Here is a 26,169-nt window from a genome sequence, read left to right on the forward strand (position 1 = left end):
GTGCTAGGCTGGGGTCCCTGAGGAGCAGAGGGCAGGCCTGGAGGTCAGCTGGAGGTGTTGCCTTATAATGGGGAGACCCGCTACCCAGTCCGAGGTAGAGAGAAGAGAGATGAGTGTGGAGAAGGGGAAGAAAGTGATCACGATCTTCTCAACAAAATAGAAAGCAAACTCTTCTCACACAGGCGAAATTGGGAGGCTTAAAACACTGGCACAGTTGCCATAGAAATTCCTATGGGCTTGAACAAAAGATGAGTAAAAAGATGTCAGAGCAGCATGACTCAGGTGAGATGGGCTGCTGTAAACACACAACCCCTGGCGTGCGGGCTGGCAGCTGGGAGGGGAGGGGCTGTGGGGGAAAGAATGCTCTGAGGGGGCCCCGAGGGAGGGGCAGGGGCAGAACTGTACCTGTGAACCGCACTCTGCCAAGTCCTTCATCACTGATGGAAACGATTAAAGCTAGCTCACTGGTTAAAGGCACCCTTCTAGGTAACCAGCGTTAAAGGGTCTCTTTCAGTCCAATCTGCAGTGGAGGTGGAAGTTCACCCATTTCACAACCGCAGAACTGAGGCTGGCCAAGGGAAATGAGCATGCTGCAGTTGGCATTCTCCAGGCCGCCTGTGGGTTTGGGGCTTTGGGTGGTGGGCATCCCAGCTGTGGCCAGAGCAGGGCAGACTCCTGTGAGTAAGAGGCAGAACCAGGATTCAAATCAGAAGCCTGGTTCCAGCCTGTGGCCCCTTCCCCTCACCAGGTGGGCACTCATGCTGAGGACTGAGTGGGAGCAAGGCAGCTGGAGGCCACATCCTCACCTAGTGAAGAGCCGAGGGCATCTGAGCTTGGAAATTCATTGCTTTGAGTAAAAGTCCAGTCTGGGCCCCAGGCTCACATGGGCTGATGATGGATCTGCCTTCTCTGCTTCTTTGTCTCTGAGGACTCACTCCTCCACCTCGAGTCCCCACTCCAACCACTGCTAGCAGGACACCAGCCTCTCAGCATCACCCAAACACACGGTGATGCTCACGGCACGATTTTGTCTATGACCTTACCACCCTAAACACAGTGGATCTCGCCTAATGTCCCCATTTCATTTCACGAACTTCATTTCACCCACTGAAATATTTTGGCTGCAGGAGACCATGCATGCCCTTCTTCCACCTAGTAAGTTATTGTCTCAGTGTAGAGAGTTGAGAAAGACATTATAATTCAATTAAAAAAATCTTACTCCTTTGAACACCCGCTGCAGGGAAGATCCACTCGAAACTTGTGAGAAACCTCATTTATAGACCCAGTGTCAGGAAATGGAATAGCTAACCATTGGCAGCTGTGTGTTACTGGGACCCAGCAATGAGTGCAGAGCCAAGGGTGATCTGGGCTCCACCCTCCTCAGCCAGCAAGCTAACCTCTCTGAGCCTCAGTTTCCTCATCTGTGAAACGGAGAGCATTAACATCTATTGATGTTGTGGGAATAATAAAGATTTTCCATGTAAATGGCATCTTGTTACTACATTATCCACCTAACCTTAACCAGATCAGCAAACCCTTCTTTAAAAAAAAATTAGAAACTGAACAATAAAAGTTAAGCACAAACTCAGATAATGGGAAGTAGCTTCTTAAAACTCACCTCTCCAGCCACGACTGCTACTACACACGCTGGTGTTTCTAAGGATGTCTCACACTCCATTATTCAGTGCCCAGTGTCCTTTTCTCTTCCAGCATCGTTACTTTCTACACTTCTTCCCCTATTTCTGCATCGTCCTCTGAACTGTCATTTCCCAGGGGAGCTTGCTAATTCACTCTAGTCCGGCACATTTCCCATCTTCACAGTGCAGGGTTGGCTTGGGCCCAACCACTTCTGAATCAGGAGAGGCCACTGATGGCTTCTTGCTGAGGCCATCAAACCTGGCTGATTGCTAGAAATGCAGATTCTTGGGCCTGCTCCTGGATGCTTGAGTTCAATAAGTCTGGATGGCATCTGATGGTTTGGGAGTCACCTCATAGGCCCACCCCCAAAATTCAAGTTTAGATTTAAAAGTAAACTGGGGAGAAATCAATAAAGGTCAGGAATTAACTCAGGGTCACCAATGACATTTCAAAAGCCTCTCCCATTTAACAGATGAGACAAATGGAGGTAAGGATGGAGACAGATGAGGAGAGAGCTGGGAACTTAGAGCAAAACCCAGGATCTTGGCATCCCACTCCTTTCTCCACCCATGCCCCACCCCGCCCTAACCACCCCCCACCCCGCCACCATCTCCACCACAACATACCTTCCCATCAGAATTCCCTCTCCTGGGGTACGGTGCGGCAAGGAGAGTGTTGTGACTTTAAGACATAAAGGAACAATCACATACACAGACACAAAAGATTTACCCTTGATGAACTGCGGTGGAACCTACTAACAGCTCTGTCAGAAGACCCAGCAAGGCTAAAAACATCCATCTGGGCTTTGATGTCCTGACAAGATGCTTCCTTTGAAAGCTCAGAGAGAGTCCTGTAATTTCCTCTGACAGCCCTGGTGAAAGCTCTGAAATAAGAAGTGGCATCCTGCCAGAGCCTGAAGGTGTGATTCCTTGAGAGCAGCATGTGTGTCCTCCCCGAAAGGCTCAGGCTCCTCCACTTGCCTCGGGCTGGAGACCCTGGCCCCAGGGGACCTCTGTGGCCTGACTCTTCACCTGCCCCAGCATCTCCCTAGAGAGTTCAAGGCCTGGACATTTCCCTCATCTGACAGCTAGGCTGCATGCCAGCCACCTTGCAAAGAGTTTCCAGGGACTGATTTGACAGTATGACCCATTTTTCCTCCCCTGAGGGGCCCAGGTCACTCGTAGGGAAAGGTCAGGAAATGCCAGTGCCCTGTGTCTGGAAATGAGCCAGGTGATGGGGAGGAGGGAGACCGAGTGGGTGACAGTGGGAAGGTGCTCACCTGGAGACGCTGACAGAGCCTTCTGCTCCAGGTGTCCACACGTGCAGTGCCATCCTTACCCGGGAGCTTGTTGGCAACACAGAGTGTCGATCCCGCCCCAGACTTCCTGAATCTGTATTTTAACAAGATCACCAGGTGATTTGTCTGCACGTGAAGAGCTGTATCCCAACTCTGCTGCTCTCGGCTGTGTGATGATGGCCACGCTCCTTAACTTCTCTGAGCTTCAGTGTCTACACAGGGTTCCTGAAAAATGAAACACATAGCACTCAGCTCACACTAAGCCTTCAGTGAATGTTCACCATCACTGTTATCAAGAAAATGATTAAGGGAGAATCCATTTTGCCATATTTAAACCCAAATCACCCAGCCACTCCTTGGTGGAGAAGGAAGTCCAAACTGAATGGGAGAAAGTCCAGATAGGAAGTAAGGAGCCCTCAACATCTACTTAAGGAACAAGCTTAAAGGCTGGAGGAAGGGGTGTCTCTTAGCAGCCTTTACTCTGACTATTGAATTTGGGGCTAGTAAAGATGATGCCTGATGCTTAGCTTGGGGGTTCTTACCCTCATTAATGTGCCATTTTTCCCTGCCATCCCCACCCCTCAAACTTATCTCTCAGCCCCTGCTGCTTCCATGATCCTGCCTAAAAGGTCTCACCACTCCTTCACCAGCAGAATGAAACCCCACCTCTTCAGCATGGCATTCAGTGGCAGCATGCCATTCACAATCTAACCCAAGCTGACTTAACAGGTGCCTCGGGGCTGCCATCACACCTGCCCTTTAGTTTCAGTCCTTTTCATTCCTCTGATGTTTCCTTCTTCTGACTGCATCCTCTACCTGGGAGTACTCTATTCCTCTGATCAGAATCATTCCCCTTCTCTGTACCCAACAGGATCCAACTCTGCCTTTGGAGCCCTGCCTCAGACTCCCAAGGCAACAGAAATAAAAGCAAAACTAAACAAATGGGACCTAATCAAGCTTGTAAATTTTTGCACAGCAAAAGAAAAGATAGCTGCAGAATGGGAGAAAACATTTCCAAATGATGCCACTGACAAGGGCTTAATTTCTAAAATATACAAACAACTCATACAACTAAATATCAAGAAAACAAAACTAACCAAAAAATGGGAAGAAAACCTATACAGACATTTCTTCAAAAAAGACATACAGATGGACAGCAGGCACATGAAAAGATGCTCAACATCATTAATTAGAAATGCAATCAAAACTACAATGAGATATCACTTCACACCAGTCATAATCAGTTCAGTTCAGATCAGTCACTCAGTCATGTCCGACTGTTTGCGACCCCATGAATCACAGCACGCCAGGCCTCCCTGTCCATCACCAACTCCCGGAGTTCACTCAAACTCATGTCCATCGAGTCGGTGATGCCATCCAGCCATCTCATTCTCTGTTGTCCCCTTCTCCTCCCGCCCCCAATCCTTCCCAGCATCAGAGTCTTTTCCAGTGAGTCAACTCTTCGCATGAGGTGGCCAAAGTATTGGAGTTTCAGCTTCAGCATCAGTCCTTCCAGTGAACACCCAGGACTGATCTCCTTTAGAATGGACTGGTTGGATCTCCTTGCAGTCCAAGAATAACCATCATTAAAAAGTCTACAAATAACAAATATTGGAGAGGGTATAAAAAAAAACAGGAACCCTCCTATACTATAGTGCAGCCACTATGGAAAGTATGGTGATTCCTCAGATAACTAAAAATATAGTTACCATATAATGCAACAATCCCACTCCTGGGCATATAGCTGAAGAAAACTATACTTTGAAAAGATATATGCACCCCAGGGTTCATAGCAGCACTATTTATAATACCAAGACATGGAAACAATGTAAATGTCCACCAACAGATGAATAAAGATGTGGTGCCTATATACAATGGATTTCTACCCAGCCATACAAAAAAAGAATGAAATAATGCCATTTGCAGCAACATGGACAGACCTAGAGCTTGTCATACTAAGTGATGTAAGTCAAAAGAGAAAGACAAATACCGTATGATATCACTTACATGTGAAATCTAAAATATGACACAAATGAACCTATCTATGAGACAAAAACAGAATCAGGGACATAGAGAACAGACTGGTTTGTGCCAAGGGAGGAGTGAATTAGTGTGGGATTAGCAGATGCAAATTATTATATAGAATGGATAAACAACAAGGTCTTACTGTATCGCACAGGGATACACAGTATAGCACAGAATTATAGTCAAAATCCTGTGACAAACCATAATGGAAAAGAATGGGAAAAAGAATGTGTATATAGATATATACATAAAGTAACATTGTAAATCAACTATACTTCAACAAAGTAAAATTTAAAAATCACAGACCGCCCCACTCCCCAACCCCACCATCTTCACTGCCTGACTTTCCGCCATCATGCTTTTCAGCATCAGCTTCTGCTCGCTCATTTCATGAACGTGAGCACCTCAAGAGCAGAGACTCCTGTCTGCTCGCTCCTGCATCCTTGGCACCCACAAGTGTCTGACGTAGGCTCTTGGGCAGGATGCGACGACTGCATACATAAATCATTGTGTGCCATCGAGGGGTGTTCAGACAGCCCTGCCCTGCTCAGTTGCAAAGAGCTGAATTATTCCCCACCCCCAGATTCATATGTTGGAATCCAAACCCTCAGAAAGTGGCTATATTTGGAGATAGGTTTTTTAAAGGGGAGTGTGTGTGTGTTTTCAGTCATGTCTGATTCTTTGCAACAGTCCTGCTGGACTGTAGCCAGCAGGCTCGCTTCAGTCACCTTAAATGAAGTCCTCAGCAGGGGCCATAGTCCAGTGTGACTGGTGTCTTCATAAGAAGAGGAGATTAGGAGATAGGTGCCCATGGAAGGGAGACTGTGGGAGGGTACAGCAAGAAGAGAGCCACCTGGAACCAAGGGGAGAGGTTCCAGAAGACAGTCACCCTGCAGACACCTTGGTCCTGGACTTCCAGCCTCCAGAACCAAGAGAAATAAGTTTCTGTGGTTTAAGCCACAGAAATCTGTGTAATTTGTCATGGCAGCCTGAGCTGACTACTACACCAGCTGTGAGCTCCTTGAGGACAAGAACCCATAGTTTCTTCATCCTTGTGTGCGCCATATCCACAGAGTTCTAGTCCAAACCCATACTCAGTAAACAGGGCTCTAATCAAATTGCATTCCCCTCGCAACAGAAAGACGATGATGGAAGAAGCACTGAGAGGTGAAGGGAGAGCCCTGCATAGACAGCCAGAAGTGAGTTGTTCATCACTGTCCACACAGGCTGGCCACTTTCTGTACATGCTGTCTATTTCAAGGTGGTATCGTCCTCACTGCTGTTGGGTTTCTTTGTGGGGTGGATAAATGCCACGGTGGATTAAAGGAAAACCCAGTGAGTGGCAAAAGCAGACAAAGGAGGCAGGAGTCTGCACTCAGTGTTCGGGCTCCCTTTGCACGTAACAGGTATGTGCGATGCTCTTGGCAGCCGTGGGAGGGGTGGGATTCAAGACAGAAAGGGGCACGATGGAAGAGTCACAGAGGAAGGCCACTTCTCACCTCTCCCCTCCTCCTGGGCTCCGGGATCTCAAACACAAAGATGTTTCCATCTGCTTGGGTCACCCCTCCAAGGGCAGCGATTGCCTCTGAGGCTTCCCCTGCCAACCCTGGGGACCACTCAGTGCTGCTTTGGAGTGTGTGCAGGTTGCTACACAACATGCCTGTGCCCAGTTCGGATCTGCTGGGAAGCTGGTCCAGAGCAAGGCCCGTGGCATGGAGCTAGTCTGTTGTCATATTCACTACCCACCGTGGAAGGGACTGTGTTGGAGTTTTCATGTGCATTTTAAATACGCATGCTAAGCAGAAATTTTGGTTCATTTGACTTGTTAATTTTTCTCTTACAATGCTCACACTAAGACTGTTCTTCTGACACTTCTGGTTAACAAATGTGTGAGCCACCTCCCACCCCCACCCCCGCCAAGTAATTCTCTGTGACATCAGTTGGTGCCCTATAATAACTCAGTTCTGACACTGTCTACCTGGAGATAATGCCAGGTTCTACAGGGTAAGGATTCAGTCCTCCAGGACTTCCCTGCCCAACTTCAGATGCCAGTCGGAAGTCCAGGTTGTCCCCTGTGCTTCTTATGACTCTATCAACTGGAAGTTTCCATGACCTCCTTCTTTAATTAATTTTAATGAATAAATTTGCTAGAGCAGTTCAGGAAAACAGTTTACTTACTAGATTACTGGTTTGTTATTAAAAAAAAAAAAAAAATACAACTCAGGAACAGCCAGATGGAAGAGATACACAGAGCAGGGTATGTGGGACGGGGCACAAACTTCCATGTTCCCTCCAACATCACTCCTCTGGCACCTCCATATGTTCATCAACCCAGAAAACTCCCAGGATCTTGTACTTTCAGGATTCTTATAAAGGCTTCATCAAGTAGGCATGACCAATCGCTAACTCAATTTCCAGACTCTCCAGAGAATGAGGGTTGGACTGAAAGTTCTATGCTTCTGATCATGGCTTTGTCTTTCGGGTGACCAGCCCCCATCCAGCAGTTCGTCAAGAGTCATCTCATTAGAACAAAAGACATTCCTATGACCCAGGAAATTCCAAGGAATTTAGGAACTCTGAGCAGGAAGCAAACACTTATAAGTATATATTTTTTATTGTCTCACATTTTGTCTACCCAAGTCTCAAAGATGTCATCTTATGTTTTCTCTAGAAGCTTCATGGTTCTCCCACTATATTTAGGTCTCTGATCTATTGTTAACTCATTTTTTGCATATACAGAGAGGTAGGAGTTGAATTCTTCTCTTTTTCATATAGTATTCAGTTATGCTCTCACCATTAAAAAGAAGACTTTCTCCTATGGAATTGACTTGTTCAAAAATTAACTGGCCATAAATGTGGATTTATTTAATTTTTTTTTTGGATGTCCTATTCTGCTCTATTCACGTAATAGTTTATTCTTGTACCAAAACCATACTGAATTGATTACTGTTGCTTAATAGAAAGTCTTGAAATTAGTTTATAGCCCCCCAACTTTGTTCTTTTTCAGTACTATTTTGGTTCTTCTAGGTACCTTGAATTATCATACAAGTTTTACAATCAACTCATCAGTTTCTTCAAAACTCCTCTTGGAATTTAGGATTGTGAGCCATAGATCAATTTACAGAGAGTGGATATCTTAATAACACCAAATTGTCCGATCCATGAACACTGCATATCTTTACATTTATTTAGATCTTTAATTTCCCTCCTTGGTGGCTCAGCTGGTAAAGAATCTGCCTACAACAAGGGAGACCTAGGTTCAATCCCAAGGTTGGGAAGATCCCCTGGAGAAGAGAACAGCTACCAACTCCAGTATTCTGGCCTGGAGAATTCCATGAATTGTATAGTCCATGGGGTTGTGGGGTTGCAAAGAGTTGGACATGACTGAGCGACTTTCACTTTTAACTTCTCTCAGCAGTCTTTTTTATTTTTACATTTTTAAAATTACTTTAATTGGAGAATAATTACAATATTGTGATGGTTTTTGCCATACATCAACATGAATCGGCCACAGGTATACATGTGTTCCCCACCTTCCTGAACACCCCCCCACCTCCCTCCGCACATTACATTTTAAGGATCTAAAAGACAGTTTGAGAGATTTGCTCTTTGGGCATTGTGGAATTCTTTTCTTTTTTTAAATTAATTAATTTGTTTTAATTGGAGACTAATTACTTTACAATATTGTAGTGGTTTTTGCCATACATTGACATGAATCCGCCCTGGGTGTACATGTGTCCCCCATCCTGAACACCCCTCCCACTTCCCTCCCCATCCCATCCCTCAGGGTCATCCCAGTGCACCAGCCCTGAATTCCCTGACTCATGCATCGAACCTGGACTGGCAATCTATTTCACATATGATAATATACATGTTTCAATGCTATTTTCTCAAATCATCCCACCCATGATACATATCTCTAACCAGGGACTCATGTACAGAATCTATAAGGAATCCTACTAATCAATAACAAAAAGACAAGTAATGCAACTTTAAAAATGGGCCAAAGACTTGAAAAGATGTTGCACAAAAGAAGACAGATGAATAGTCACAGACATGAAAAATGCTTAATATCAATATTCATTAGGAAATGCAGATTAAAACCACAGTGAGATATATTTCATACCCACAATCCCAGGGACTGGGGAGCCTGGTGGGCTTCCGTCTATGGGGTCACACAGAGTCGGACACGACTGAAGTGACTTAGCAGCAGCAGCAGAGTGTATATATATATATATTTTTTTAATGACAGCAAAAGAGCCCTAGGAATCTTTTTTGGAGAGAGGGAAATATTCTAAAATGAGAGTGGTGATGGCTACACAACTTTACAAATTTACCCCTAAAAATCATTGAACCATCATGTACACCTGGGGCAAATTCATGTCAATGTAGGGCAAAACCAACCAATATAATATTGTAAAATAAAAATAATTTAAAAAAAAATCATTGAACCATACCATCACAATAGGTGGATTTTAGGATATGTAAATTAGTCCTCATTAAGCTCATACATTACTGATGAAAGTGTTAGCCATATATTACAATCTAAAGACAGAAGCTGGGCTTTGCTGGCAGTCCAGTGGTTGAGATTCTGCCTTCCAATGCAGGGAGCACAAGTTCAATCCCTGCTCAAGGAACTAAGGTCCCACATGCTGCAAGGTGCAGCCAAAAATTTTAAAAAATGAAGACACAAGCATGTGGAGAAATTGTAAACAAATGCTGGAGAATGATAAACAGGAAATTCAGGATAGTTTTCACCCCTAGGAAGGAAGGGAGGGGGATGGGAAGTGATAAGGGCAAAGAGGGAACTTCAAAGGTATTTGTAATCTTTTTTCACTATATTGGGTGAAGATACACAGTGTTCATTGTATCAACAGTTTTTATAGCTTACATATAGTCTATAGATTGTTATTTTGTTTCTGTCCTGTAGTTAATAACTACAACTTCAAATGAAAAAAATAAAGCATAAAAGAAACTAAAGGCAGACCTGATAAGAACACTTGATACAATAACACACTATCCAACCTGGAGTAAGATACAACCCAACCTAAGAGACTTAATAACAGCACAGAAGGCAGAGTTGGAAGACAGTCCCCAGACAGGAAAGCCAGTGGGCATTCACACAGACTCATAAGGCAAACTGATGGGAATGGGGGACCAGGTAGTGAGGAAGAGGATAACAGGTTGGCGGAAAGTCATAACTTCTCCACTTTGGGTTCACAAGGGGTTAGGGGAACACAGCACCCCATCTGTCCTAAAAAAATAAATACGCATGCATGCCTGCACACATTCATTCTTTTTTGCTAACTTAGGCCAGTGTACACCCGAACCTGAAAACCTGGCCAGAAATATGCAGCCCTCATGCTGGCGGCAGTGGCAGGCCTCACTGCCCTCACTGTGGCTCACAGACTTTCAGAAAGACAGACGCCAACTCTCGACCGCTCTGCAGACACTCTCCCCCTTGTCATGCCTGGATTACTCTTCCAAGGGCAGTGGTTCTTGCAGCTCCACGGGGAGGACCCTGGGAGAGGAATGCTTCAAAGACTGTTTTCTGAGCCCTCCCCACCCTTCTCTTTCCTTTCTTCATCTTTCCTTCTTTTTAATCTGCTGTGGTTTGGATCCCCGGTTGCCAAATACATTTTAGAAGATATCATCTATTCTGAACTACAGTTTTTAGAACATCAAAAAGCTTTTAGGATATTTCACCACTATTTGGCTCATTTCTTGGCCTCACTTGTCAACAGATTTAAATAATTCTAGATACGAGGAGTTTCTGTGAAAAAAAGTCTCTTCTCACCCCGAACCTATTTCTGCCTCATTTCTTTGTTTTGCAGCAGAAAAGTCTCCTTTTGCTCCCTTTCTTTTAAAATTCATAATTCAAAGACCCAAGCCTCTTGGCTAGTGGGTGCAGATTTGGCCGCATTCTGCTGTATCAGTGATACCCCGCAGAACTGGGTACCTCCTTTCTCATACAGAGGTCCTCCATCACATGAACACTGGTGTACACTCACACACCTTCACACATGCATAGACACATGGGCATGCACACAAACACATGCAACATGCATGCACCTACATGCAAGTGCAGGCATGCTCGTGTGCACACATACTCCTTGATGAGCATCCATGAGAGAGTTAGTTCCCAAACATTCAACCAATCTTTATGGAAAGCATAAAGTAAAGTAAAGTTGCTCAGTCGTGTCCAACTCTTTGCGACCCCATGGACTGTAGCCTACCAGGCTCTTCTGTCCATGGGATTTTCCAGGCAAGAGTATTGGAGTGGGTTGCCATTTCCTTCTCCAGGGGATCTTCCTGACCCAGGGATCAAACCCTGGTCTCCAGCATTGCAGACAGACACTTTACCATCTGAGCCACCATGGAAAGCATACTGCAGACCAAATACAGGTCTAGGCTCCAGGGAAACCACAGTAAGAAGTTCCTGCCCTTGTGGAGCTTATATTCTAGAACAGCACCGCCCAGTAGAAGGTCCCTCAATAAGGGCAATGTCCTGCACTGCTTAATACAATAGCCACCAGCCAGGTGTGGTTACTGAGCACTTGACATGGCTGGTGCAAATGAAAACTGGAGTTTAAATTTTATTTAATTTTAATTAAGATAAATTTAAAGAGCCACATGTGGCCAGTAGCTGCTATATTAGGAGAAAATGGATAGACACTCTCTCCTGCCTCTTCCTCTTTACTTGTTTATATAAGTAAAATTTGAATATTAAAAAGTACTATCTTAAAATCTCCTTCTGCATAACTCTTATCAAAAAGAACACAAATAACAAATGGTGGCCAGGATGTGAAGAAAAGGGAACCCTCATACACTGTTGGTGGGAATGTTAATTGATATAGCCACTGTTGAAAATAGTATGGATGTTTCTCAAAAACTAAAAATAGAGCTACCATTTGACCCAGAAATTCCACTCCTGAGTATATTTCTTAAAAAAAGCAAAACACTAATTTGGAAAGATACATGCACCCCAATGTCCATAGCAGCATTATTTCCAATAGCCAAGATATAGAAGCAGCAGATGAATGGATAAAGAAGATGCGCTCTATACACACACACACACAATGGATATTACTCACCCATAAAAATAGTGAAATTTTGCCATTTGCAGCACCATGGATGGACTTGGAGGGTATTATGCTAAAGTTAAATAAGTCAGAGAGAGAAAGACAAACACTGTATAATATCAGTTATATGTGGAATCTAAAATATACAACAAATCAGTGAAAATACCAAAAAAGAACTAGATTCACAGAGAACAAATTAGTAGTTACCAGTGGGAGAGGGAAGGGGGAGAGGCAAGATAGGAGTAAGAGATTAGGAGGTACAAACTATTAAGCATAAAATAAGCTACAAGGATATATTGTACAATGTGGAGAATATAGCTATAATAACTATAAACGGAGCATAACCTTTAATAATTGTGAATCACTGTCTTCTACACCTGTAATTTATATAATATTATACAGCAACTATACTTCAATTAAAAAGAACTTTGCAGATTAAAAAAACATTTAAACCCTTTTCAGTACCAAAATGAATTTCAAACCATAAATAAAGCCCATCAAGAAGCTGAAACAAATTCCTCTGCTGCTCCAGCAAGGAAAGAAGCAGGAGGCCCGTGGGAGGTTTCCAGACGGGAGATGGACGTGGCTTACGCAAGGCAGGGAGAGCGGGAAGTGGTCTGACACTGGTTTATTTTGAAGACAGTCAACAGGATTGCTGGTGGTTTAATTTGGGGGTGGGGTGAAGAGCATTTTGGTCCAAGTGTGCCATGATAGAGCCACTGGTAGAGATGAAGAACTTGAGAAAGAGGGAACCCATGTTTGAAGGGGAAAATCAAGAACCTGATGTTCAGGGATGTCCCTGGTGGTCCAGTGGCTAAGATTCAGCACTCCCAATGGTGGGGGGCCTGGGTTCGATCCCTGGTCAGGGAACTAGATCCCACATGCCTCCACTAAAGGTCAGCATGCCACAACTAAGTCTTGGCACAGCCAAATAATTAAATTAATTTTAAAATAAGAGTCTGATGTTCAGCTGAACATGTCAGTTTGGGTGTAGTCAGCAAAAAAACATACTTCCTTGCTGCTCTGCTGCACCCACGTCCTGTCCTCACCAGTGCCTTGAGGGACCCATACCTACTGCTAAGGAAAATGCTTTAGAGTGGCCAGGGTTCTGGGTTCACCGGGGAGCGGGGCGTGCCCCCCTCCCGGGTCCTGCTCAGGTTTGTCACCTGACCCCCTAAGCAGATAAGTGGGCCCCCATGTCCCAGAGGTTTACCTTTGAAAATAAGTCTGTTAATTCTACCTTGAGACCTCTCTTCAGTGGGACTCGAACCCAGGCCAGCGAGAGGGACAGAAGGGGATATGCCATCTGCATCCCTTCTCCCTGGATGTCGGCTATCTGTTTCAGAACACATCTCCCCACTCCAGTAGACACACAATGAAAGGCTCTCCTCTACAGAAGTCCATGCATTCAGACACTCAGCGTGGTCCAGCCCATCACTTCCCCTGTTGGGGTTCTATTAACATATCCTACCTCTTTATAAGCAAATTGTTCTTGTTTAGTCAGTAAGTCATGTCCGACTCTTTTTATCCCATGGACTGTAGCCCGCCAGGCTGCTCTGTCCATGGAATTCTCCAGGCAAGAATACCAGAGTGGGTTGCCATTTCCTTCTCCAGGACATCTTCCCAACCCAGGAACGAAATCCTCATCTCCTGCATTGGCAGGTGGATTCTTTACCACTAAGCCACCTAGGAAGCCCCAAATTGTTCCTGCACTCCTAAATTAATATTTGTCTAATGAAATTCCAATCAACATTCTAACAGTTTTATTTTGCAGATGATTCTGATTTATGAGAACTGATTTACGTTAATAGGTGATCAGAAAAAACCCAGAATTGTTTGACAAATAAGAATGATAAAGAGGAACTCTACCTGATACTAAGACATGCTCTAATCTATGGGGAAAAAAATTTAAGTGAAGCATAAGTGGAAGGCTCAATAGCTAGATAAGAGATACAGAGCAGATATAATCAAGAAATACCCTATAAAAATTTAATGTATGACCAGGGTGGTTTCACAAATTAGAAAAAAATAATACTATACATGCTACTAAGATAATTGATAACTTTCTAGAAAAATGGTTAGAAATGTATCTCACAGCTTATCCCAAGATCAGTTCAAGTCCAGATGAGTTAAATATAAAAAATAAAGCCAAAACACTCAAAAGAAAACATGGAATAATAGGTCTCAGCTATCAAAGCAGGGAACCACTTTCTAAAATCACTGTGAAAAAGATGGGTAAATTTGCCAGCTAAAAATTAAAAATTCTCTACCTGTAAAACATGAAAATAACCATAGGCAAAACTAAAAGGTAAATGACAGACTGTGAAAATTTGCAACAAATACAGAAAAGTACTAATATTTTTAATATGGAGGTAACACTTGTAAATTAATAATAAAACCACTGGGCATCACAATACAAAAATGACATAAATCCACAATTCACAAGATACAAATGGCAAGTGAATCTTTGAAAACTGTTCATCCTTATTAGCAATCAAGAGAAGCAGCAAAGCATATTAAAACAGTTTTCCCATATCTAATTGGTAGGGCTTTTAATGGTAATATTTCATGTAATCTCAGTGGTGATTCAGGCACTCATTCACTGCCAGGGAAAAGGCCAAATGGAGCAAAAACTTGGCCATAAGAGTCAAGAGAATTTAAAATGTCGACATCCTTGGACCTAGTGCTTTTATTTATAAGCATTCATCCAAAGCTCGTTATCAGAAGTAAGGACTAAGGATGTTGATTGCAGTTTTGTCAAAAAGAGTCAGAAATTAGGAATAAAAGTCCAAAGGCAAATACATCATGTGTGGTGTATCCCTAAAATGTAATTTCATGCTTTATTCATTCTTTTGCTCAATGTTTGTGAAAATGGGAAATGTTCAAGGGAAATGAAGGAACTGTGATATCTGGGATGATGTTTTTCTTTATTATACTTTGATGCATTTTCTGTAGTGATATTCCTTTTATGATAACAAATAAAAACATTCATATCCATTTTCTAATGCCCGTATACATGCCACTCGATAGCCCCAGAAAAACATCTTGTTTCTGATGTCCCATCCATAAAAGTGACTTGCAAGCCCAGCCAGCACTTCACCAGCAGGGCTCCCTCTGCCACCCTCCCCACCACTTCATAAGATCACTGTACCCTTGTTGCTTTTCCGTATCCCTTGGTCTCTAAACATGAATCAGTGCCCCGCATCCTCATTTGTTTGTTTTGGGCTTGTTCCCACTGTCCTTCTCAGAGAACAGAAGAGAAGAAGAAAGTGATCCTTCATTTTTATGTGCATCCGCTCTCAGGCCATCTGTGCTTACCTGGGTGTTTGCTTTGGGTGCCAGTTGGGATGGGTCACGGGAGCAACTTGGAAAGTATCGCTAGTTTCTTTTGTCTCTTTGAGGAAACTGACACTGTCTTTGTTTTTGTCCCATAGGTATGATGCTGCCTCTTGCGTTCTGCCGTTGGAACAGTTAGTTTTCTGCACTGAAATCATTTCGGGAAACTCAAGCGCTAGACTTCAGTGTTCAAGGGAAGCCAAAGCCATTGGAGGGGGCAATAAAGCCAAAAACTTTTTATCTGAGTAGTTCCAAAAATTTCACTGCCCCTTCCCCATCCACCCCCATTCCCCAAATAAGCCATTGCACACAGACAGGCAGCATGGCAAGCAAACGAAAATCCACCACCCCGTGCATGGTTCGAACATCACAAGTGGTAGAACAAGATGTGCCCGAGGAAGCAGACAGGGCCAAAGAGAAAGGAATTGGCATGCCACAGCCTGAAACAGCCAAGGACACTTGGGCAGCAGAACCTGAAAACTCTTCCAAAGAAAATGAAGTGATAGAGGTGAAATCTACAGGGGAAAACCAATCCAAAAAGCTCCAAGGTGGTTACGAATGCAAATACTGCCCCTACTCCACGCAGAACCTGAACGAGTTCACAGAGCACGTTGACATGCAACACCCCAATGTGATCCTCAACCCCCTCTACGTGTGTGCCGAATGTAACTTCACAACCAAAAAGTACGACTCCTTGTCTGACCACAACTCCAAGTTCCATCCCGGGGAGACCAACTTCAAGCTGAAGCTCATCAAGCGCAATAATCAGACCGTCTTGGAGCAGTCCATCGACGCCACCAACCACGTCGTGTCCATCACCACCAGCGGCCCCGGAAGCGGGGATGGTGACCCCGGGATCTCAGTGAGTAAAACCCCCATCATGAAGCCAGGGAAACCGAAAGCCGATGCCAAGAAGGTGCCCAAGAAGCCAGAAGAGGCCACCCCCGAGAACCACGTGGAAGGGAGCGCCCGCCTGGTGACGGATGCCGCTGAGATCCTCTCGAGACTCGGGGGTGTGGAGCTCCTTCAGGACTCGCTAGGACACGTCATGCCTTCTGTCCAGCTCCCACCAAATATCAACCTTGTCCCCAAGGTCCCCGTCCCACTGAACACTACCAAATACAACTCTGCCCTGGATACCAACGCCACCATGATCAACTCCTTCAACAAGTTCCCCTACCCAACCCAGGCAGAGCTGTCCTGGCTGACTGCAGCTTCCAAACACCCAGAAGAGCACATCAGAATCTGGTTTGCCACCCAGCGCTTAAAGCACGGCATCAGCTGGTCCCCGGAGGAGGTGGAGGAGGCCCGGAAGAAGATGTTCAATGGCACCATCCAGTCCGTGCCCCCGACGATCACCGTGCTGCCCGCCCAGTTGGCCCCAACGAAGATGTCACAGCCCATCCTCCAAACAGCTCTCCCATGCCAGATCCTCGGCCAGACCAGCCTGGTGCTGACTCAGGTGACCAGCGGGCCAGCAACCGTCTCCTGCTCCCCCATCACGCTCGCCGTGGCTGGAGTGACCAACCATGGCCAGAAGAGACCTCTAGTGACTCCCCAGGCTGCCCCCGAGCCCAAGCGCCCCCACATTGCTCAAGTGCCAGAACCCCCACCCAAGGCAGCCAACCCCTCGCTGACCCCAGCCAGCGACCGCAAGAAGACCAAGGAGCAGATAGCGCACCTGAAGGCGAGCTTCCTGCAGAGCCAGTTCCCCGACGATGCTGAGGTCTACCGGCTCATCGAGGTGACTGGCCTCGCCAGGAGCGAGATCAAGAAATGGTTCAGTGACCACCGGTACCGGTGTCAACGGGGCATCGTCCACATCACCAGCGAATCCCTCGCCAAAGACCAGCTGGCCCTCGCCGCCTCCCGCCACGGCCGCACATACCACGCGTACCCAGACTTCGCCCCACAGAAGTTCAAAGAGAAAACCCAAGGTCAGGTGAAGATCCTGGAAGACAGCTTTCTGAAAAGCTCTTTCCCGACCCAAGCAGAACTGGATAGGCTGAGGGTGGAGACAAAGCTGAGCCGGAGAGAGATCGACTCCTGGTTCTCTGAGAGGCGCAAGCTTCGGGACAGCATGGAGCAGGCCGTCCTGGATTCCATGGGGTCCGGCAAGAAAGGGCCAGACACAGCAGCCCCCAACGGTGCGCTGTCCCGACTTGACCAGCTCTCCGGTGCCCAGCTGGCCAGCTCTCTGCCCAGCCCCTCACCAGCGATTACAAAAAGTCAAGAACAGGTTCATCTCCTGAGGAGCACGTTTGCCCGAACCCAGTGGCCGACCCCGCAGGAGTATGACCAGCTGGCGGCCAAGACTGGCCTGGTGCGAACTGAAATCGTGCGCTGGTTCAAGGAGAACAGATGCTTGCTCAAAACTGGAACGTTGAAGTGGCTGGAGCAGTACCAGCCGCAGCGCGTGATGGATGATCACGGCTATGACACCCCGTCGAGGAAAGTGGTCAAGACCGTCATCACCGAGAACCCGAAGAACGGGGGCGAGGGGGGTCATCAGTACTACAAGGACCCCAAAAAGCTCTGTGACGAGGACCTGGAGAAGCCGGGACCCAGAGGGAAGGCAGGTGGCGAGCAGGTGAAAGACAATTTGCCGGCAAAGCCCTCGGAGGCCACGTCGGACCGGTCGGAGGGCAACAGCCGGGACGGCCAGGCCAGCGACGAGAACGAGGAGTCGGGCGTCGTGGATTGGGTGGAGGTGACAGTCGGAGAGGAGGACGCCGCCTCCGACAGGTCGGACAGCTGGAGTCAGACAGCGGCAGAAGGCACGGGGGAGCTGGCCGACTCAGACTCGGACAGTGGCCCGGCAGAGGCCGGCCAGGCCTAGACAGGTAATGCCACCTGCTCTCCGGGGAGCTCGGGCGGGGGCCTGGGCTTCCTTCTGTCGATACAGTTATCAGGTACAGAGCTGTTGACGCAGATGATGTGTTCGCCTTTCAAGCTCTTTTAAAACAAAGGAAGAAAAACAGGGGTTGTCAGATTTTACATCCTTATTTGCAAGGCGGTGCCCAGGTGGCGCTAGTGGTAAAGAACCTGCCTGCTAACGCAGGAGGCACAAGAGATGTGGGTTTGATCTCCAGGTCAGGAAGATCCCCTTGAGGAGGGCATGGCAACTCACTCCAGTATTCTTGCCTGGACAATCCCATGGACAGAGGAGCCTGGCAGGCTGCAGCCCATAGGGTCGTACAGAGTCAGACACGACTGAAGTGACTTAGCACACACACAGGCACGCCGGTTGTTGGAAACATCGCTGCCTGTGGCCTTTGGGCGTCTGTCCATTCTAAAGTCTGGTAACAAGGTAACATGACACAAGGCCTGTTTAGTGTTCGCTGCTATAAGAAACAAACATGAAAGGATATGTCTTTGCTTTTTCCTTTCGGATTTTTTTTAAGAGTTAAGTGTCCAAGTTTACTGGATTAAAACGTGGGATTGTTTCCTCTAACCTGGAAGGTTTTGAAAGCCCCTGCTGTTTGTGTTGCGGTGGCTAAAGGCAGGTGCCCCTGTGTGTGTCTGATTAAGTAACCCTGCTTGTTGCTGAGCTGACGGGGTCCCCAGAACCCCTTCAAATCTGGATGAGACTGGTATAAATTAGGTCTGTGGAGCCACAGAAGCCTGGGAAGGGAGGTTACCATGGTTACTAATGGCCATGTCATCCACATAATGGGACGTGCCACTGAGCCCTTGGTGTGTGCACTTCACCAGAGGTCTGTGCAAATCAGAACCTGCGTTAAAGTTTAGAAAAGGGGCGAGGGGGTGGGGGGGAAGAATAGTAGCAGGGAGGATAAGGAGGGAAAGTTCTACCTTGGCCAAAGCCAGGGTATGCCAAGGGCAGCTTAGGACCAGCATGGAGAGGCACGATTTACAGTCTGCCTGGGCTGACTTCTCCAGAGGTCACTTAAAAGGCAACAGAGACCCCCTGCCCCCACCATGTCATCTTTAAACATAATGAAAGGTAGAACCTCCAGAATGATGGATAAGGTCCCCAAGAGAGCCCTGGAGATAACCATACCTCTTTATTTATGAACTCAGACAATTTTGGCCAGCCATGTCACTCATTAGTTCATTTATCCAGTCATAAAACGAGGCACCTGGAAAGTAAAGTCCTCTGGAAACCTTATTTTAGCCGGTCCCATCAGCTATTAGAAGAGCAAATTAACGAGCAGCCAAGCACAGAATGCCATCATGTCTTTCTCCTCTGACTTTTCAGGAGGAAGTGGTAATTTGTTGGGGGTGAGAAAAGGGGGCTGGTGATAGGAAGGGGTTAAAGGGTATCATCCATGGTGCCACCTCCCCATTCTCCCTCTGGCCATTTTCTTGCTTCTTATAAGACTCTGCTGGGACTTCCCTGGTGGTCCAGTGATTTAAGACTCCACGCTCCCAGTGCAGGGGCCCCAGGTTTGATCCCTGATCAGACATGCCACAACTAAGAGCCTGCATGTTGCAACTAAGAGCCACCGCAGCCAAATTAAAACATAATAATAAAATAACAAATTTAAATTAAAAAAAAAAGATCCTACCAGTCCAGCTCATATCTCCCATATTGAAATGAAGGAGTAATTTTTTTTTTTGTCCAATCAGATTCTGTGTGAACGCTTCTAGTTTGCCCTAGATTTCTTCTGGCGCATAAACATATCTACATGATGCCTTCTTCCTCCTACCACATAGTAGACAACTGGGTTCAATTCAACTTAACAGATACATTCTGAGCACCTGCTGTGTGCCGAAAACTGTGCTAGACGCTAGAGAGAACAGGGTGAAGAAGACGGAGCTCTCGTTCCCCAGGCGCTTAGTCAGCCAATAACAGAGGAAATTACTCCTTCCTTTATTTGCCAGGGTGTTTCATCATATGATGGGGAGGTGCACAGCTGTGGGGGAGCATAAGGAGGGGCACCCAGGCTGGGGGTCAGGGAAGGCTTCCTGGAGGAAGGGACAGCTGACTCAGCTGACAGGAAGGAATTAGCCAAGTGCACAGACAAGGAGAAGGGCTTCCCAGGTGGCGCAGTTGGTAAAGAATCTGCCTGCCAGTGCCAGAGACGAAAGACACGCAGATTTGATCCCTCAGTCAGGAATATGCCCTGCAGGAGGAAATGGCAGCCCATTCCAGTATTCTTGCCAGGGAAATCCCACGGACAGAGGAGGCTGGTGGACTACAGTCCATGGGGCCTCAAAGAGTCAGACATGACAGAGCAACAGCAGGAACTAGCCATCTCCCTGAAAAAAACAGGAACACACAGGAACCTCTTTTTATTTATGGCGAATGCCGCAAGAGTGTGCTAGAAAATATCCCTAAACAAGATGCTAAGATCTACTCAACACCTGAAGATACCTGATATCCCTAATGGGCCTCTTGATATTTTTCAGACGCCATTGTTTTAAGGAAGGGGCCTCAACCTGTGCTGCTGGCGGTGCCTGAGAGTTCTCCCAACAAGGCACCCCTTCGAGGAAGCTTTCAACCTCAAGGGGAAAAAAAAAAAAACTCTCCAAAATTACTTCACAGCTTTTATGAACCAAACACAGAGGTCTCTTGAAATTCATAAATATTCAGTGATGTCTTTATTTAAACACATATTTATCTAGGAACCTGCAGTTGAGTGCAATTGCCACACATATAATCCTAGAAATAATACATGGTTTTGATTTCATTAAAAAAAACAAAAACTTGGGTAAGCAGCTGAGAGCTGATTCTAGGACGGGATTTCTTCTGTGGGTGTGAGTGTCCCCACCACCACCACCACTACCCCATCCCCAGTCATTTCCTCAGGCTGAAGCTTGGCAAGGCTCAGGACAGCATCTACCTGTCCAGGCTCACCTGGCCCTGAGATTAGACGCAAAGATAAGGAATCCTTCCCAAGCCGTGAATGGGGTCACCTTAATTCAGTCTCTAGGTCCATCCATTATCAAGCCATTCATTGAGAGACCTGTCCCCATAAGAAGCTAAAAAAGAAACTCCTTTCCTAAAAATGAGTCAAAATATTTGAGCCAAAGATTGTCAGATATATGCCTTGATGTTTGGCCAGACGGAGTAGCCCAGCTCTACTTCCATGAAGAATTTCTCTTTATTTGTATATGTCATGTGCGCAGCATTCTTGCCAGCACATCTATTAAGTCATTTAAACTTCATGACAACCCTCTGAGAGAGGTATGGCTCTTTCCTAATTTTCTGCCATGCTAAATCACTTCAGTCATGTCTGACTCTTTGTGACCCTATGGACTGTAGCCCACCCAGCTCCTCTGTCCATGGGATTCTCCAGGCAAGAATACTGGAGTGGGTTACCATTTCCTTCTCCAGGGGATCTTCCCGAGCCAGGGATCGACCCCACGTCTCTTGTATCCCCTGCACTGGCAAGCGGGTTCTTTACCACTAGCGCCACCTGGGAAGCCCCTTTCACTCAGTTGTGTCCGACTCTTTGCAACCCCACGGGCTGTAGCCCACCAAGTTCCTCTATCCATGGGATTCTCCAGGCATGAATACTGGAGTGGGTAGCCATTCTCTTCTCCAGGGATCTTCCCAACCCAGGGATCAAACCCTGGTCTCCCACATTGCAGGCAGATTCTTTACTGTCTGAGCCACCAGGGGAGCCCATTTTACAGAAGACCAAACTGAGGCTCAGGAATGCTTGCCCTGGTTTCCTCAGCTAGTGACTGGTGGAGCCTGGAGACCCCTCCTCCTCTGTCAATTCAGTGCCCAACCACCATGGCCCACCACCTCACCAACAATGCTCCACCATTGCCACCCAGGCTAGACCAACAAGCTGTGGTCATGTCTTCATTCTATACAGAACTGGACGCTATTACACAGCTATTCATTCACTACTTTGCTGCCTCCTGATTTCTGCCAATTTCCATCTCCTGAGAATTAGGGATGGCTTTGGGGAAGAGGTAAATTCTGTGAAAATGTCAGAAAAAAAATTATTTTCCATAGTTCAACTTGCTTAAAATATTCAAGGCTCCAAGTCTTGGAGCCTCGCTACAATTTAGGACCCAGGATATGTATACCCCCATAATCTGTTCAGATTAGCCATCTAAATACAGATGTGTGGACGGATGGATGGAGAAATGAAAAATTATAATTAACTATTTCCCTGTCTCTCCTCTACCAGACCCTTGAAGGCAGGCACCATTCCCAATTAATCCCTGAATCCCCCAGCGCCTGATTCAGAACAGATGCTCAACAGTGGTTTATTGAACCAACCTGAGAATTACTAGAGAGAGTTGGCTTCCAGTTATCCAGGATCTGGTATTCCAGTCCTCCACTTCTCCTCATTCTTTTTCCAGTCACTCACTAGTCCCATCAGATGACAACCGTCCCAGGAGAGGAATTGGGGACAGTTTGCTTTCCGTGTGTGAGCAGCTTGAGGGAAAGGTCTATTGGAGAATCAATCACTAGCTATTTACTGGGTGATGCTTCTCAGGGACTGTACATTAGCTTCACTGCCCTGGTACCTCATGGAGAGTTAACTGCTATCACTTCCTTTTATCTAATTCTGGAGCTTCTCACACTAGGAATTTGCCCTGCACTTTAGGCAGCTTGTAGCAACTAAGAACATAATGAAATCAAACCCCCTCATTTTTCAGAGGAAGTATGCCGGCCCCAAGGAGGAGAAAGAACTAGCCCAGAGATGTTCACACTAAGTGCCTTGGCTCATTCATCCATCAGTGTTTGTGGAAAGCCTGCAGTGCCAGGCTCCGGAAGGCTACAGCACTCAGCGTGTCCCAGTGCCAGGCTCCGGAAGGCTACAGCACTCAGCGTGTCCCTGCCCTCATGGAGCCCATGTGCTGTGTGCTACGTCATTTCAGTCATGTCCAACTCTTTGCAACCCTATGGACTGTAGCCTGCCAGGCTCCTCTGTCCATGGCATTCTCCAGGCAAGAATACTGGAGTGGCTTGCCATGCCCTCCTCCAGAGAATCTTCCTGACCCAGGGATCAAACCCACATCTCTTACATCTTCTGCATTAGCAGGCAGATTCTTTACCACTAGTGCCACCTGGGGAGCCCCAGAGCCCATAGTCTTTGACCAAATAATCTTCCATCAAACAAAAAGGAAACGCTGCCAGGTGGCAAGATTTTTTGAAGGAAAGGTACATGGAACTGTAAGACTATAGAGCAATTAGACCTGATTTAAGGCGTTGGACAAGGTTTCTCTGAACAAGAAGTGGATGAATTGAAATCCAAAAGGTTAAGTAGGAGTTGGCTGGGCAGAGAGGAGAAGCAGTCCAGGCAGAAGAGACAACATACTCCCTGAGACAGGAGGGAACTTGGTGCGTCAGGGAACCTGAAAGGTGGCTACTGTGGCTATGACTTGCCTGAGTTCACACTTCAAAGAAGCGCAGGAGTAAAAAAATGGAATGCTAGGTGGACTCACATATCATCAAATTATCCCTTGAAACTCCTCTCACTCACCAATAAAGACTATATGTGATTCTGTGTGTATGACCCAATAGACAAAGTTTGAGACCCTCTGAAATACTTAAGGAAGGAACAAAAGGAAAGTCATCAGGCTTCCCTGGTGGCTCAGTGGTAAAGAATCCACCTGCCAACACAGGGGACACAGGTTCAATCCCTGGTCTGGAAAGATCCCACACGCTGCAGAGCAACTAAGCGCATGCACCGAAACTATTGAGCCTGTACTCTAAAGCCCAGGAGCCACAACTACTGAAGCCAGCAGCCCTAGAGCCGATGCTTTGCGACAAGAGAAGCCACCACAACAAGAAGCCTGAGCACCACAAGTGGAGAGTAGCCCCCACTCACCACAACTGCAGAGGCCCATGTGCAGCAATTAAGACCCAGTGTAGTCATAAATAAATAAAATTTATAAATCTTTTTAGAAAAAAAAAAAGGAAAGTCATCATGCAGATATCTGGGTGTTGAGAACTTTCTTCCCTGGTGGTAAATGGAAGATGGATGGTAGAAAATTCTAAAACACCCTCATTCCTATATATTTTATTCCTTTTTATGACTAAAGTTTCTACAGCCTTAGTACTCATTGTATTAGTCAACTAGGGCTGCCAAAATAGCAGAGCGTGGACTGAGCGGCTTAAAGAACATAGATCTATTTTCTCACAGTTCTGGAGGCTAAAAGTTCAAGATCAAGGTGCCGGCAAGGTACGCTCCTGATGTGACCACTCTCCTTGGCTTGCAGACGGCCACCTTCCTTGTCCTCACGTGCCTTTACTTTGTGCGTCTACCCTCCTGCTGTCTCTTCCTCATCTTATAAGGATACCCGTCCTGTTGGCTTGGGGCTCCACCCTTATGACTTCCTTTAAACTTCATTACCTGCCAACATAGGACACGTAAGAGACAGGGGTTCAATCCCTGGGAAGATCCCCTGGAGGAGGAAATGGCAACCCACTCCAGTATTCTTGCCTGAAGAATCCCGTATGGACAGAGGAGCCTGGCGGGCCATAGTCCAGAGGGTCTTAAAGAGTTGGACACAACTGAAGTGACTTAGCAGAGCATGTACACACCTCCTAAAAGGCCCTGTATCTCCAGATACAGTCACCCTGGGGATTCGAGTTGAGCATGGAACTTGGGGTAGGACACAGTTCAGTCCACAGCACTCACCAGTAGACTTGTCTGTTGTTATCAGGACCAAGTGAGATAATATAAGTGAAAGCCCCAAAACAGGGGCGTGGCCTTGGCATCAGCACCTGCTCAGTGGACACAACTCAGAAATTGCACAGTCTTCTGCACGTGGAGAACTTGGCCGTCTTGCCTTTCCAAATCGACTGTTCCGGTTGGGGCCCCACTAGTACAAGTCCGTGCTTTGGGGTGTTCATGGCACCTGCATCTCAAGGTGGGGGTGGGGGCAGAGGCAGCAAGGGGGGGCATTTGCTGAGCAGTTACTATGCCAGCCCTGCTCAAGCACTTTACATGTGTTCACTCAGAGACTCTCCATAGACATCATTTCCATTGTCTGATGAGAATGAGCCACAGAAAAGTAACTGGCCCAAGGTCACTGAGCTAGAAAACAGTGGAGCTGGAATTCAAACCCAAACTTGTAACCATGTCAAGAGTCTGCCTGGTGAGTTTAAAATAGGATTCCAAGGAATTTCCCTGGTGATCCAGTGGTTAAGAATTCACTGTCCAATGTTGGGGACTCAGGTTCAATCCCCTGGTCAGGGAACTAAGATCCCACATGGTGCAGGGCAGCTAAGCTCACATGCCATGAGAGGAGCCCCCTTGTGCTTCAACAAAAAGACCCAGTGCAGCCACACCAAAACATTAATACATAAATAAAATATAATTCCATTTGCTCAGATTCTTTGAGTTCCACAGGATAATATCCAGTGATGGAAAAGCAGCAGGAAGACCCAGTAGCCCCTGATTCCTTCTGCCTTTGAACATCTCCAAAAAGCAGAAAGATCTACCTGGCATACAGGTCTGTGCAAGGTCCCCAGGAGGTCCCCCAAACTGCTTCAGAGAAAGAGCCTTAGCCAGATGTCCAGAGTTGACCGAGGCTGAATGTGGGGTCAGTTTGGGGTAGTGCAAACTTTCCCGCATCCACTGGGAAATGACTTATTCTTTTTCCTTGTCACCCATGCCCCCTCCCAGTAAAAGAAAGTTGGACTCAGAAATGTTATTGAGCTAACAAATCACGGTCACACTGCTTGTGTTTCTGTCTCAGGGACTGCGGCGTTCTCTCTCAAGTCCACAGGGCCCAGGGGAAATCCCTACAGGGAAAATTAAGGAGAAATAGGATCAGAAAGCTGGCACATGGGAAAAGAATTCTAATTGTTTCATGCTTCCCCAAAGGCAGAGTAATAAGGAAATAGATTTT

General features: G+C 46.4%; 1 protein-coding gene across 4 annotated transcripts in view; it reads left to right on the forward strand.

The window, feature by feature from the left end:
• ZHX2 (zinc fingers and homeoboxes 2) overlaps positions 1-26,169 on the forward strand; it is a 182,475-nt gene that overhangs the window by 145,265 nt on the left and 11,041 nt on the right. For all 4 annotated transcript variants that reach the window (XM_055432047.2, XM_055432048.2, XM_088844809.1 and 1 more), the window contains one exon: positions 15,477-18,221. In XM_055432047.2, the coding sequence (XP_055288022.1) occupies positions 15,701-18,217 (2,517 nt within the window). In that variant the 5' untranslated portion in view covers positions 15,477-15,700 and the 3' untranslated portion in view covers positions 18,218-18,221. The remainder of the gene's footprint in view (positions 1-15,476; positions 18,222-26,169) is intronic.

This window comes from Moschus berezovskii, chromosome 16 (assembly GCF_049115385.1).
Source record: "Moschus berezovskii isolate FMDL1 chromosome 16, NW_MosBer_1.0, whole genome shotgun sequence".
Taxonomy (NCBI): domain Eukaryota; kingdom Metazoa; phylum Chordata; class Mammalia; order Artiodactyla; family Moschidae; genus Moschus; species Moschus berezovskii.